General features: G+C 35.0%; 3 protein-coding genes and 1 non-coding gene across 9 annotated transcripts; 3 read left to right on the plus strand and 1 right to left on the minus strand.

The window, feature by feature from the left end:
• Positions 1 to 3,362: 3,362 nt before the first annotated feature.
• LOC132276384 (octanoyltransferase LIP2p, chloroplastic-like) lies at positions 3,363 to 6,715 on the minus strand. Of its 3 annotated transcripts, none has more exons than XM_059777788.1 (4): positions 6,439 to 6,708; positions 6,100 to 6,364; positions 4,908 to 5,058; positions 3,363 to 3,945 (listed from the first exon to the last, which is right to left on the minus strand). In XM_059777788.1, the coding sequence occupies exons 1-4, from the start codon at positions 6,585 to 6,587 to the stop codon at positions 3,602 to 3,604; spliced, it is 909 nt and encodes a 302-aa protein (XP_059633771.1). In that variant the 5' UTR covers positions 6,588 to 6,708; the 3' UTR covers positions 3,363 to 3,601. The 3 variants fall into 3 exon arrangements, with proteins under 3 accessions (XP_059633771.1, XP_059633772.1, XP_059633773.1); XM_059777789.1 differs by having other exon boundaries at positions 3,804 to 3,937; positions 6,439 to 6,715; XM_059777790.1 differs by having other exon boundaries at positions 3,861 to 3,982; positions 6,439 to 6,715.
• A 43-nt stretch (positions 6,716 to 6,758) lies between these two features.
• On the plus strand, positions 6,759 to 11,018 carry LOC132276385 (protein FAR1-RELATED SEQUENCE 6-like). Of its 4 annotated transcripts, XM_059777793.1 has the most exons (3): positions 6,759 to 6,918; positions 7,755 to 7,860; positions 9,936 to 11,018. In XM_059777793.1, the coding sequence occupies exon 3, from the start codon at positions 9,958 to 9,960 to the stop codon at positions 10,729 to 10,731; it is 774 nt and encodes a 257-aa protein (XP_059633776.1). In that variant the 5' UTR covers positions 6,759 to 6,918; positions 7,755 to 7,860; positions 9,936 to 9,957; the 3' UTR covers positions 10,732 to 11,018. The 4 variants fall into 4 exon arrangements, with proteins under 4 accessions (XP_059633776.1, XP_059633774.1, XP_059633775.1 ...); XM_059777791.1 differs by lacking the exon at positions 7,755 to 7,860; XM_059777792.1 differs by lacking the exon at positions 7,755 to 7,860 and having other exon boundaries at positions 6,911 to 6,974.
• LOC132280675 (small nucleolar RNA SNOR75) lies at positions 7,042 to 7,129 on the plus strand. The gene has a single exon (XR_009471675.1). It is a non-coding gene; the product is annotated as a small nucleolar RNA SNOR75 (small nucleolar RNA).
• Positions 11,019 to 12,042: 1,024 nt separating the features above from the next.
• Positions 12,043 to 13,886, plus strand: LOC132279419 (uncharacterized). Its single transcript, XM_059781394.1, has 5 exons — positions 12,043 to 12,495; positions 12,673 to 12,750; positions 12,899 to 13,001; positions 13,119 to 13,243; positions 13,347 to 13,886. The coding sequence occupies exons 1-5, from the start codon at positions 12,127 to 12,129 to the stop codon at positions 13,584 to 13,586; spliced, it is 915 nt and encodes a 304-aa protein (XP_059637377.1). The 5' UTR covers positions 12,043 to 12,126; the 3' UTR covers positions 13,587 to 13,886.
• The last annotated feature ends 332 nt before the right edge of the window (positions 13,887 to 14,218 follow it).

Consider the following 14,218-nt stretch of genomic DNA (forward strand, 5'->3'; position numbering starts at 1 on the left):
GATAGATAATGATGATGATGATATGAATGTCAATCTATCTCGTCATCAGTACTGTTATAGGGTTACTAATAGGAAAGTCAACTTAATCACTGAGGGGGGGATCCTAGATTAATGCCAACTGTATTTTAATACAAGTTTAAATTAATCAAAGTTGTATTATTAATTTATCCTCTTTACCCTCGAGACAGTGAGTAAGTGCATTAGCAATCCTTTTTAATACACTTTGCCCACTTCAATAATTATTAAAGGATACTAATCAAAGACCAAGGGCTCAATCCTTTGGCAAGCAAATATCATCACAATTCATATATACATTTCAAGACACTTCAAAGAGGGTTGAAAAAAACTCTTCCATTTCAAGACACTTCAACAGTGAGTAAGTTGTTGATAGGTTAAAGAAAAGTTTTGATCAAGCTTTTTACAATGGTGGACTTATTTATTGTCATATCTTTGAGACGATTTCAAATCCCTTGTGTCATATTACAAACTTTTTTGTTAATTTTCTTAAGTTATTTATGATGTCAGTATCCCCATTGTTAGTCAAACAATGAACACAATTACTTGAACGGCTCGTTTCCTACAGTTAGGTGAACTGTGTCAGTTTGCCCTGTGAAGGTGCATTATAGAACACTCTCATAGTTAAACTGTTGGCCTAACAAGACAATTTTCAATTTAGTTCAATTTGAAAACTCATTTTGTTCCAATATAGGCTGCGCAAGGAAAGTCCTGGGAGATCTGTTTGAGACAAAGGTAAGCATGAACCAAGGAAATAATATATATATATATATATGTATGTATGTATGTATGTATGTATGTATGTATAATAAGAGATGTAGCCAGAGTTAAGGATAAGTCAAGAATGTAGACCTTAAAATTACTTTCAAAGCTAATTTGAAATAACAGATTAAAATCTATCTACTCATGATGCTAAAAAGATGAAATGTAAAAAAGGAAACTATATGCTTTTCCCCTCTGAAAATATCAATCTTGATTCATTTTTTACTTTTACGTTGTGTTCCTTTTCACCTTAAACTTGTACTTTTTGTGGAAAATATTAACAGAACAATGTCTTGTAGTGGGGTTGGGGGGTAGAAATGACTGCACTTTACTTCAGGTACTTAACTAAAATTTTCCACGTGAAATTAATTCAGTATGCGCTTGAGCATCTCACTAATTTTGAATAGTCTTATTGTCTCAAAGCATTGAATTCAAAATTTATGACTATGAATAGCTTCATTAATTTCTATCATGGGAGACATTTTTTTTTAGTACGGAATCCTTGTGTAATCAATCTGTTTTCCTATTGTTAAGGTTTGTTGTCCTCAGCTATATTAAAATGAAAGAAAGAAGACAAAAAATTTAATATTGGGAGTTATCAGCACAACTGATGGTATAGAATAATTCTTAGATTTTCTTCAGATGTGACTCTTTCAAGTATTCATCACCTATAAATGTTATGAAGAATTCTTGTATCAAATGTTAAAAGTGACCCAAATTCATCAAAAGAACAAGGATGTCCATATGTGCTATTAATGATGTTGTCAGTGTGGAGGTTTGACCTGGTGTCAGTTTGAAGGTAATATTGCCAAGAAGGGATAACAGAAAAAATGAGGAAGAAGAAAAGGGAAAGACCTCCAAAAGAATTCACTTCTAATACATAAAACCATCATCAAAGCATCATTTTAATACACAAATATAATCAATATGATTAAAGAGAATATTATCAAAGTTATTGTACCAAAGTAAAAAAGTTCTGGCAGGACATTTAAAAGAAAAGGACAAGGTTATGATAGATTCTTCTCTCTAATAATAATAATATATAAATGAAATGAAATAAAAATTGCAATATAAAAAAAATGTAAAAAGAAGAAGCTGCAGTTCTTTTGAGGGTGTGAAATTGTGAATTGCAACTAACTTCCTACCAGCCACCAGAACCAAACCAATTATTTAAAGGACAATAGTTTATTAAAGCAGCCCTGAAAGAGAGGTTCTGGTTGTCACTTTAAGGGTCAAATGGTTATTTACTATAATCTCATGAGGGTCAATAGACACCCCCCCCCCCCCCCCCCCCCCCCCCCCCCCCGGTCAAAAAAATTCACTTGGTTAAGAAATCTCCATAAGATCCAAAATTTCCCCATTTTTATAGGAAATGCCCAACACAGCTTCTATGACAAATTTTATTTTAAAATATAGATGTAACAAGCAAATCTACAACGACATTAGTGCAGTAACATACAAGACAATGAATATATACACCCACTCAAGCCCATCAGAGATTTTGTCATGCACAAAATTATGTTCTCACAACCAGAATTTGAAGCAAAACACAATGAAGTATTTTCTGTGTCCAAAATCAAACAATGTTCCACTTATCAGAAAAAAAAAAAAAAAAAAAAATCAAACCATGTTCCATATTAACATGTCTGCAACTATGCAATTATTAGAGGCAAAAGTCTAGGCAATTAGGGAGTAACACAAGTCCAAGTTCCAAATGCACTGAACAACAAAGAACAAGAACAGAAATCACTCTCTCTAAAAAGCACAAAAAACCACAACATAAAAATCAATGCAAGCAATCAAACCAGCAAAAGCATATAAACAGAAAATCAATTATATTTTCATCATGAAAAATGATAAGATACGTAAATACTAACCTCAAAACAACACTAGAACAGTTTTGGAAATACAAAAATGATGAAGGGGACCTTCACAGTTGAAGAGTAACTGAAGAGAAAGGTTGAGATAGTGATGATTCTCTGCAAAGCAACAAATGCATAGTTAGGGTATAAAGAAGAAGAGCAAAGAAGGGAAAAAAAAAGTAGAGAGAGAAATTGGCATACACTTTGCTACTAATCATGATCTTCATCTTCAACTGCACGATTAAGCTAGGGTTCCAAAATGATGATCAATGAGCTAGGGTTTGAAGGCTGATTGAGATGGAAAAGCTAGGGTTAGAGATGGACAATCTAGGGAGCTGGATTGAGATGGAATGATGGAGTGGAGTGAGCCATAGAGAGATATCGAGAGGCTGGGGTCGAGTGAGTGCCAGGGAGAGAGAGACAGAGAGGTGTTGTGTTGGGTTGGTTTTGGGATTTCAAATCCGTGGTTCGATTGTGGTATTGAAATTGTTGATTTGGGGTGTTTGGGATTGTAATGTAATCCCAAACCCATGTTAGTTATAGTATCCAAGCACAGAATTTGGAATTGGAGCATCCAATTCCAATTCCAAAGCTCCAAAATGGTCCTGCCAACCAATACCCTTAGGTCATTCACTTAAATGAAATGCTTCATTGAACTTAACTGTTTAAGTCTTTTGTTTAAATGAAATGCTGCAAGGAACTATACAGGTATTAAGAGTAATGTTGAAGAAATTTGGAACTATAATTAGTATCCAGAAATATTCATCACAGACAAAAAAATAGAATACAAGGTATCTAAATATTTCAAGAACACATTCCTGCTGCAGGGTTGTTTCATTGAAGTAGATGAGGTCCCAATTTATAGATAGAGAAGACCATAAAGATTTTCAAAAGTATTCTACAACAGATACATTGACTGGCTGAGATGATTCAGACAAGCTCTTTTTAATCTCTCAGTTAGATTAGGTTCCCAGTAAGGTAGGTTGGCAGTTTCCCCTTTCAAAATGCGGGATAGATTTTTGGAGGAGTTCAACTTGGAAAACTTCACAAAACGCTCTGACTAATGATTTGTGAGTAATATCAATTAGTTGGCAATCATCATAACATTGTATGTCCATTCTTCCGCATCCATCAAGTGACAAAGATTCCATCAATAATCCCTTTATGCTTCCAACACGACGATTCCTTATTCCACATGGAACTATTCTTTCAAAAGGAGTTAGATCTGCGGTGATATTCAATGCTAAGCCATGATATGCTACCCACTGTGATACTCGTATCCCAATAGCAGCTAATTTCTGATCTCCTGAAGCAATTCAATCTTTTAGGCTGCTATTGTTTTTCTTAGCAAAATAAAAACAGGAAAAGAAGAAATCAATTATGTTGAATACAGTTCAGGAAAAAGAAAATGTTTAATAAAAAGTACTATTAGAGTAATAATGATAATATGCTATTATTATCAAAGATATTCATAACAAAGATGAAATATGCAGCCCATCTGACTTGTCGAAACAACTTGCGTGAAGACAAGAAATTAACATATAAGATCATCTTTAGACATCCTGCAGACCAAATTTCAAGTAGCTGTATAACCATATATGCAAACAGTGTGTGCATTTTGGCACCAAACTGAGACCGTTAGATCATTGATCCACACAATTCAAATTGATGAGGCATAAATCAAAATAATCAAATGTCAAGTTGACAATGTAACCTCTACAATGCATTATTTTTGTCCTCCAAATTACGAAAAGAAAAAACTACAATTTATAACATTTTACATATCATCATTTATATTTCTTGTTAATATAGAAGAAGATTCCACTCTTATAGAATGAATGAGAATTTTGGATCCACAGGCTTCAAAAAGGCCTAAAAGAAGTGCAAGTACAGAGAACCATTCAAGTTCTGAGTTAGTATTCATTCATGATCAGTGGAAGTGTGTAACCTAGAAACTGTTCCATTTCACATGCATTTACTCAACAGAAGAGCAAATAGTATAATGCTCGCTACATTAATCTTATCTTTGACCAATTCACAGAAAATGGTTAATGATAAAGATGAGCCAATAAATATTTATGGTGTTAAAAAACATAGATGTACAAAAAGGCAAAAAGTTTCAATAGTATTACGATTCTCAGATACTATACATTCCTTTAGAAGTCAAATAATATCACTTTTGAAGCTCATGTAAACCTAGCATAACAAGCAATAAGATAAATTATATAAACTGAAAAAACCATAGATACAAGGATTTATAAAACATACCAACCCAAACACCAGTTAAACCTTCAAGCCGGGAAGCTTTGATAGAAAATGCTGAGGAAAGAGCAAGAATGATCACCTCCTCAAGCGCCCTGAGGTACCAATGCAGATCCATCTTGTGATAACGCAGATTGATAATAGGGTACATAACTAGCTACAGAGCAATACATGGGCATGAAAAGTTAGAAAATACAATAAAGTCGGTTGATCTCATAGTCAATTGCTTCACATACTCAACCAATCTTTTAGCATAATCCAGCATACCCACAAAATGAGACTATAAATCAACACATAGAAATGTTAACTTAGTCTGGATTCATTAACTTAGAAACTCGTATCCCAAATGAGCAACTCGAGACTTGAAAAGGATGCTTTGAAGATAAGCTCTTCTAAATTTTGATCTTTGTCATACATTCATATCACATTTTTCTTTAGGGCAAGCTTACATGCTAATTTCATTAACATTAGTCACCACTCATATTAAGGCTACGAATTTTACATCTCATGTAGATAGTGCTTTAGGGTGTGCAAAATTCCATTTATATATATTCAATAATAGGGAAAATATCATAGTACAAAATACAATGGAGTGATTATCAAAGGAAATCCGGTCCTTGGGCTTGGGCACCTCGGCCCCTATTTATAGGCCCGGGTCCTTACATGAGTGGGGAAGTTTCCTCGAGACTCCTACTAGGGTAGCCATGATGGTTATTCTAGATACAATAGGGGTATTCCCGTACTTTTGTCTTGAGGATAGGTACTACCCATCCTTTCGAAGGTGGCAGTAATTGAACTATATTAATGTGATTGTCAGTGTCTTGGTAATTGAACTATATTAATGTGATTGTCAATGTCTTGGTCGGACTCGTTGGCATTTAGCTTGCCAAAGTGCCCGGCTCGAGTGGACTCTGGTGACATCAGATGTGCCAAGTGGCTAGGTGGACTAAATCCCCTACACTATCTGCTCCAGAACAATTTCATTCCTTCTATTTGCCACCTATTAATGTGGCTTTGAATACGATGCTTTAGAGTATACAAGCAAAGTAAGCAAACGCTAATCATCATCCTTTAAAACCCATTAAACTGATTACCAGGTAAAACAAAAAATGATGAGATTAATATCCATATCAACTATTGAAATTCTACAAATCAAAAGAAAATTAATGAAATGTGTTCAAAATAGCAGAACAATTACCTGCCCTGGTCCATGATATGTAACTTCCCCGCCCCGTTCGGTTCGATACACATCCAAAGGAGCTTCCTTTATGTCAAAATTCAAAAACTCTTCTGAGCTACCAGCACCCAATGTATAAACAGGTTGGTGTTGTAGAATGATCAAAGTGTCAGACCAGTCTTCGTTCCTTTCAATTAATGCTTTCCTCTCTTTGACAATGGATTTTTGCCAAGACCACGCTTCCCCATATGGAATTAGCTCATTATACAGATCAAACCAGTCGCACCTGTAACAAGAGCTGATCAAGCATTACAGTGCACAGAAGATGTTTGTTAAAAAGCATGACATAGCGATTTTTACCTTCTTTTTCCTTTGTGGGTTATGGAGTTGGCCTCTGGAATCAATTTCGACAAGACAGAGTTTGACGGAGAACAATTTGATCTCTTTGAAGGCTTTTGAGATAGACATGTTGGGATTGGCCCCAATTTGAGACTCGCCACAACAATCATATCACGTATATATATGATTTATAATTTATATATAGTTCGAGAAGCCAATTATCGCAGAATTGGTGGAGAAACGAGTCAATTTCAATGGAGATTGAACTAGGGGTTACAAAAGGAGGAGAGAGGGAGTAACATAGCAACGTAATATCATAGCGGTGAAAGGGGTAATTCAGACATTTTGATTTTATTGTCATTATCTAGGAAAATATAAGGCCACTTTTGGTATTCACCATTCCAGCTCCGCGACGCAATAAACCCTAGAAAGAGAGACTGTTTCGGCTATAAAAGGAGCAAATAGCAGTGTCGCCTTCATCGCATTGCTCTTTTGTCTGAGGTAAGTTTCGCATCCAGATTTGTGGTATGAAGATTTCTCTCTGTGTTGCTCACTTGGTTGGTAATTTTTTCCGAGCTTCATTTTTTCATTTTCTTCGGAACAATGTATAATACTAATGGGGTTTCTCAGTGATGATTCAAAATGATGACGAGTCCGATCTATATCCATTCTATTAAACCTGACGACAAATCGAGGCATTTGTCTGAGAGAAACCCTAATATGGTTTATTTAACTTTTTTTTTTTTTTTTTTTTTTTTTTTTTTTTTTTTTTTTCCCCTTGGTTTCGGTTGTTGATTTTTACATACATCTATGTGCAAATATAAACACACACACATGCATGTGATTCCATATGAACACATTTTATCTGCCTTTTTTTTTTTTTTTTTTTTCTTTCATATAAGTACATTTGTCATGTTATTGTATATGAGCAGTAATATTAAAATGAACTTGTTAGGTGTATGCTGATCACTGATCCAAGTGTTTGGATACTTGAATTTTTTCACTTCAATTGAGTTGTATACTTTGTTTCTGCTTTCTTTTTCAAGTTCTTAGCCAACTATATGATTATATAATCTATAAAAGACTCTTAGATTATAAATTAGTGTTGGGAGGTTATTGCTTCTAATAGATTGGTGTATGGTAATCACTAGTGAATGATTTTGTTTTAGAAAGAACTAAAAAAATATATAAACCATTTCCTCTTGTATGAAGTATTATGCAAGAAGCCATAATACATAATATATACCTTAGTAAGATCAGATTTTGTTGGTTGTATTGTTTTTTGTTAACTTAAGGTTCAATTATAAAGTTACAACTAGACAATTATTTACTCGTAGGAAAGCTCTCGAGTTTTTTGGCCATACAATGGTAGAAGGAGTTAAAGCTGAGGGTACTATCCCTCTGCAATGGAGAACCTATGAGGTGTTGAGCAGAAGAGATCATGTGAGCAATAGCCTTCTTGCATTAATGTGATTTAATATAACTAATTGTTGGAAAGGCATATGACTTTTTCGCAGGAGTGGTGTTATATGCACCGATGGAACAGAAGTCCCGCGTCAATTAAGTTGGCAATTTTTTTTAAGTAAGATACAAACTTGACCCGCTGAAACTCTAACCATAGTTTTTGTCTGATCCCTCTCTGCTCTCTTCTCTCGTTATTCCATTTGCTTCTTGTCGCATCACTTCTGAATTCTTCCATAAGATTAGCACCACTTCAGCAAATGGTTTTGAAAAGTGAGTTATTTATCCCCAAAGCAAAGAAATTGTATCAAGAAAGCCAAAAAAATTGGTTTTTTGTAGTTTGGTAGAATTATCATCACTTCAGCGTGGGGTATTATAAAGTTCACTGATGTTCAAAAGTATCCATTTTCTTGAAGTGAAAATTTTGCTCTTTTTCTTACTCTTATGCCGAGTCCTTTTTCCACACTTTTTTATTGCCCTTTTTTTTATTGCTGTTTGGAAATTTTTCAATGATTTATGAGGTTTTTACATTTCATCCCAAGATTGGCCCAATTCAATTGACTAGTGCTGCCAATTAGATCCCAAACTCAGCCTTGCCAGTTTGTGTATTATATATGAAAAGACAGGAATTGCCGACCTCGTGCCTCTTTGAAGAAAGTTCATAGATTGATTTTTGACTAAATCAGAAGTTGCTTTCTCAAAAATCCACTTCAGGAATTGTCGGTTGATTTATCGCTGTTAGGTGGGAGTTGTTAAGCTCTGTAGCTCTGTTTTCTCTGACCAGCGCCCATCTTGCTTGGCTGGCTTCTCTTTTGATGCTTCTCCCCAGTGATCAGGTCTTGCCCTTGCTGGTCTGCTTCTTCCTCAAGCTTGAGTTATGGTTTATCTCTGTTTCCATGGTCAATGACTCAGATATCTTTCCTGTTTATCCAGTTATTTATTTATTTATTTAAAAATAAAAAAATTGGTTGCCACTCCCAGTGGTCTATTTTGTTTTGGCCTATTGTTGTGTTAGCCTGCTCTGGGCTTGTTTCTCGTTTTTGGGCCTCTTTTCGTCTGCTGGGGTATGCCCCTTTGCTCCTGTATAATATTTATTGTGTTGAAAATGTGCTTATAATTTGGTCTATATATATAGAAACAAAAGATGTGTTAGGGAATTACTACTTATGTCTTTGAGTTGATGTGCACCACTTCTTGTCCTTTTGTGCCCAGTTTTAGTTCAAATGTGCACCATTACTTTTGGATTTTTAACTTCAAAAGAAATGAAATATGATTTTATTACATATTATGATTATGTGCCCACTTTTTGTTTGAAAGTGCACGATTTCTAGGTTACAACCCCCCACCCAGCCCCGACCCGCAGGGAAGTTGCACCAATTCTAGTCTGCACCTGTTTAGTTTGAAAGTGTACAATTTTTTAGTTTGCTTGTACACCACTTCTAATTTGAAAGATCATCACATCCAGTTCAAAAGTGCATCATTTGCATGTGTCTAGAAAATGCTTTACTCCTTTGGATTGTTTATCTCAAAAGTACAATAGAAATGTGAATTCATTACCATATTGTAAGCATATGCACACCAATATTAGTTTTTATGTGCATTGTTTTTCGTTTGGGTGTGCACCACTCTTAATTTGATTACCCAACATATCTTTTTTGTATTGTTAATTACAGAAGTATAAAAAAAGTGTGATTTCATTATTATAGTTTGAGCATTTGTACCAATATTAGTTAGATGTGGAAAAAGGCACTATAGTTCAAAGGGCATACCCTAGGTATTAAAATTTAAAAAAAGAAAAGAAGAGAGCCCAACCAAATCAAGAGAATCCAATAAACCCATATGTGCACTACTTTTGTGTGCAATATTTAGTGCCTGCATTATACCTTCTTTAGTGAGTGTGTGTGGCTTTTGTTTTTAGTAGTAGAAGCAAACCTTGACTTTTTGATTTCCATCTTTGAATTTAATTTTGTCATGGGTCATACTAATGCTATTAAAGTTTTTATTTTCACTTGTACCTTATTCTCACCCTTCTATTAATTTTGGTTTTGATGTTGTAGGGTGTTTATGTGTTTGTCTTGAATGGATGATCAGGGTTGTAATGCTGAAGACTCACCAATTGTGTCTCAGCAGCACTCACCAATTGCGTCTCAGCCCCTGGGAGACTCTGAATTGAAACCGAAGTATGGGATGGAGTTTGATTCGGAGGAAAAAGCATATGATTTTTATAATGCTTATGGATACAAGGCTGGATTCAGCGTAAGAAGAGAGTATGCTAATAAGCACCGGACAACAGGACAAATTACTTCAAGATTGTTCGTGTGTTGTAAAGAGGGTTACAGAGGAAAAGACAAGAGGGACCATCGTACTAAGAACCCTAGGGCTGAGACGAGGACTGGTTGTGGTGCATTGATGCACGTCAAATTGGATAGGAACAAGGGAAAATTCTGGGTGAACAAGTTTGTTGAATTGCACAACCATCCCATGGTGAAAGAAGAATGTGCGCATATGTTGCCATCGCAGCGAAGAATTTTTAAGCCTCTCGTGATCGATAGAATTTTCAAAAATAAGGCAGTTGATGTAAATGAGGGTACTCAGGCAATTGATGTAAATGAAGGTGCTGTACAAGATTCATCTGGTGGTGGTAGTGAAGTCGATTTGGATCCGAAATTAGTAATAGCTCAGCGGTATAGGCATCTTTGTCGCATGTACGAAGAAATATGTTTTATGGCGGCGCAGGATGAAGAAATGTATAATCTGGTCCTAGACTCGGCATTGAAGTTGGAAAAAAAGCTTGAAGACGTGAGAAAACGAAAGCATGATGCACTTGAAGATCGAAACTCATCCTGCCAGTAAGTATGCTTTTGATCAATCTAGTAGCCTACTTGATGGAGGCTTTTGTTCATACCCCAGTAATTGTCATTGATCTAGTCTAACAGCAATGACAATTTAGTCGACCAGTGAGAGGAATTAACGGTCCTTATTTGTATTTGTTCTAAATCGGTACTGGGACTGGTAGCCTATTGTTGCATATATATACACATGTACATGTACATATTCATGTATTTAAGCAGGTACTTATTTTATGGATTTTGCTTTATTTATTTATTTATTTAATATAATAATGGAAACAATTTTGTAAATATGGTTGCGAAAGATGGTCCACAAATACGAAATTTGCTCTCTTTTTGTCGTCTTCCTCTCTAATTTGACGTGCATCACTGCACCACCACTAGTCTTGGCTCTTATTTTTGTAAAAATTGATATATTCTACGATAGCAATTTGTTTTTCTATCAATGCTAAATTTTTTAGAGAAAAAAATAAAATAAAATAAAATATGATTGCTAATGCTTTTATTTAATACGAGCGTACCACGGTCTTAACCGAATGGAATCGAACTACATCCAACCATGGTTCGATTTGGTTTTACGGTAAAAGTTATACCTCTGCATCCTCTTTCTCATTTATTTATTCTTATTATTATATATTTTTTTTTGGTGAAAATATTAGACCTATTTGGTTTAGTTTTTGTAGGTTTAGTTTTTGGAGGACCAAATAACTGTTTTTGTGTTTCTCTGAAAACTAAAAAGTATTTTAAATACAACTTGAATAATAATCAAATAAATAAAAAGATACAAAGTCAAAGTTATAATATAAATCAAAATCGAACTTGAGTTGCCTATGAAGGGTTCAGCTTATTTGCTATTGATGTTTTTTTTTTTTTTTTTTATACACACACACAAGAGTCAAAAGTATTTTAAAATCAAAGTCGAACTTGAGTTGCCGTCAATACTCGCACGTGTGTTCAAACAGCTCATTCGCATCTTACTATGTTTTCCGTCAATACTCGCATGTTTGTTCATCGATGAAAGACGAAGCTACGTTTCCAGTTTCGGGTAAAGCCATGCACAATGCACATGCACTCCCGACCAAGCTAACGGTCTTAAAACACCAACCAACCAGTAAAATTCCCAGTACAATACAGCTGCCACCTGTCCGGCTCACATTGCCAGTGGCCCCACACGCTTGACTGAACCCAATTCCACACGTAGACGTTTGGAATTCCAAAGTTAAAAAATCAAAACCACGCTCTCGAAGAAAAGTGGAAAAAGACTAAAGACAACCTCAGTAAAAGACAGACTCAGCTAATATGCTGCGAATCTTCTCTCTTGTACTATAAATTTCATCACCACCAAAGCAACAATTGCTACCAAACCAAACTAAGCTAAGCTAGAGACACAGCAACAACAATGGCAACTACTACTAGATTGCTACGCACTTCTAGGCCATTGGGTCTAGGTTCTTCGTCTTCCTCGTCGCCGTCTTCTTCTTTGTATAGGTTGGAATTGTCTAGGAGTACTAAGACAATTAGGTGTCTAAGCAAGGTGGGGATTGGTGGTGATGGTCACGAGGTTAGGAAGCTATTGGTGCCGGCGGTGAAGGTGTCCGTGGCGGCTTCGGAGAATTTTGTCACTTCGAAACCAGAAACCAAAAGAGGAGGAGTGGATGATATGGTGGCTTCTCTACTTGCAAATGTTAAGAATACCGCGCTTTTGATATTGAAGGTGGCTACCAAAAGAAGGCCATGGAGATTCCATGTCCAGATGCTTGTGGCAAGGGTATATATGTCATGTCTTTTCTTCTATTTTACATCTTATATATGTACTATTGTTTTGAACTGTCACAAGTCTAATAAAGTGCAAGCACTTGATTATGATTGCTTTAGTAATTGACTAAGCATGATAATTGACTTATAATATTAATTTTGAAACTAATGAAATAATAATATATTGCAGATTATAATTGACTGCCGATTCTTTACATTGTTTGCTGTTGCGGGAACTTTAGTTGGTTCAGTACTGTGTTTTGTGGAGGTAATTACATCTACTACTATATACTATATATATCATATATGAAAAGATTGATGCTTAGTTTCATATATATATATATATATATATATATATATATATAATGGTTTTATGGGCAATAATTAACCAAGTAATTCATACTGTGTAATTGCAGGGTTGTTTTTTCGTTTTGGAGTCATATTTCCACTATTTTCATGCATTGTCTCATAGATCATCAGATCTAGGACATGTGGTGGAGCTACTAATTGAAGCCATAGGTACCCTCTCTCTCTCTCTCTCTCACACACACACACACACACACACACAACACAATTATAAGTTTGATTTTTTCTGCAATATATGGTTATTAAATATATAAAAATAATTTTATGCAGATATGTTCCTGTTAGGAACTGCGATGCTTATATTTGGGATAGGACTGCATGTCATGTTTGTGGGATCAAAAGGAAAAGGGACACAGCTTCCGGGATCAAATTTGTTTGGCCTTTTCTATCTCAAGGTACTTTAATTCATAAGTTTCCTTATATATATATATATATATATATATAGCAAATGAAATAAATAAATTACACTAAAAATGCTAATTAATGTTGTTTGTGCAGACACTTCGGACATGGGTTGGAATGAAGTCAGTTGCTCAAGCAAAGTCGAAAATGGGGCACGCTGTGGCGATGCTACTTCAAGTGGGAGTGTTGGAGAAGTTCAAGAGCGTAGCTGTGGTTACTGGCTTTGATCTGGCATGCTTCGCCGGTGCCATCTTTCTTTCCTCAGCTTCAATATTCGTCTCTCTAGACTTGCTGTTGGTCGCACTACTCTATCAAATACTAGCTAGTCCAAGCTAGGAGTTTCGATCAAGATTTTCCAATATCTGCTCAAATCACTGAAAAACAAAACTCCCCTAGTTTTATCACACTTTAGCTGCTGCCTACACATCTAAACAACAACAACGACGACAACACATATATCGATGAAGCAAGCCAAGACTGACCTTTTTGGATACCCATTATTTTCTGTTCAATTATTTTTTTCTTTTTTTAATCTATTCTATGTATCTCAGTTAAAGATCCTTCTTTGTAAGGAATATTATATTGTTGTAATATTTGAAAAATATATATACCGTTCATGAAGCACTCAATTTGTAATCAGATTTCGTAATTGATCATCACTATCATCAATATTTGTGGTCAAGGGTTGAGTCTTTAAAGGAGCAAAGTGATTGTGTAAATATAATGCGTGTGAATTTCTTGTTATTGACTATATATATATATATATACACTTAATTAATTTATTTATTAGTCACTTAATTAATTAATTTATTAGTCCCGATAAATAAGTCACACATTCTTATTTGTACCAATATATATATATATATATATATATAAGTAGAAGTCCAAAAAGAAAAAGAAGAGAAGAAGAAGTCCCTTCCAAAATTGCTTAGAGCAATACATGTTTCACTGTGCGCACTGAAAAATAA

This window comes from Cornus florida, unplaced genomic scaffold, assembly GCF_030987335.1.
Source record: "Cornus florida cultivar Cherokee Brave unplaced genomic scaffold, ASM3098733v1 CherokeeBrave_3.0.0_Hap2_Chr10, whole genome shotgun sequence".
Taxonomy (NCBI): domain Eukaryota; kingdom Viridiplantae; phylum Streptophyta; class Magnoliopsida; order Cornales; family Cornaceae; genus Cornus; species Cornus florida.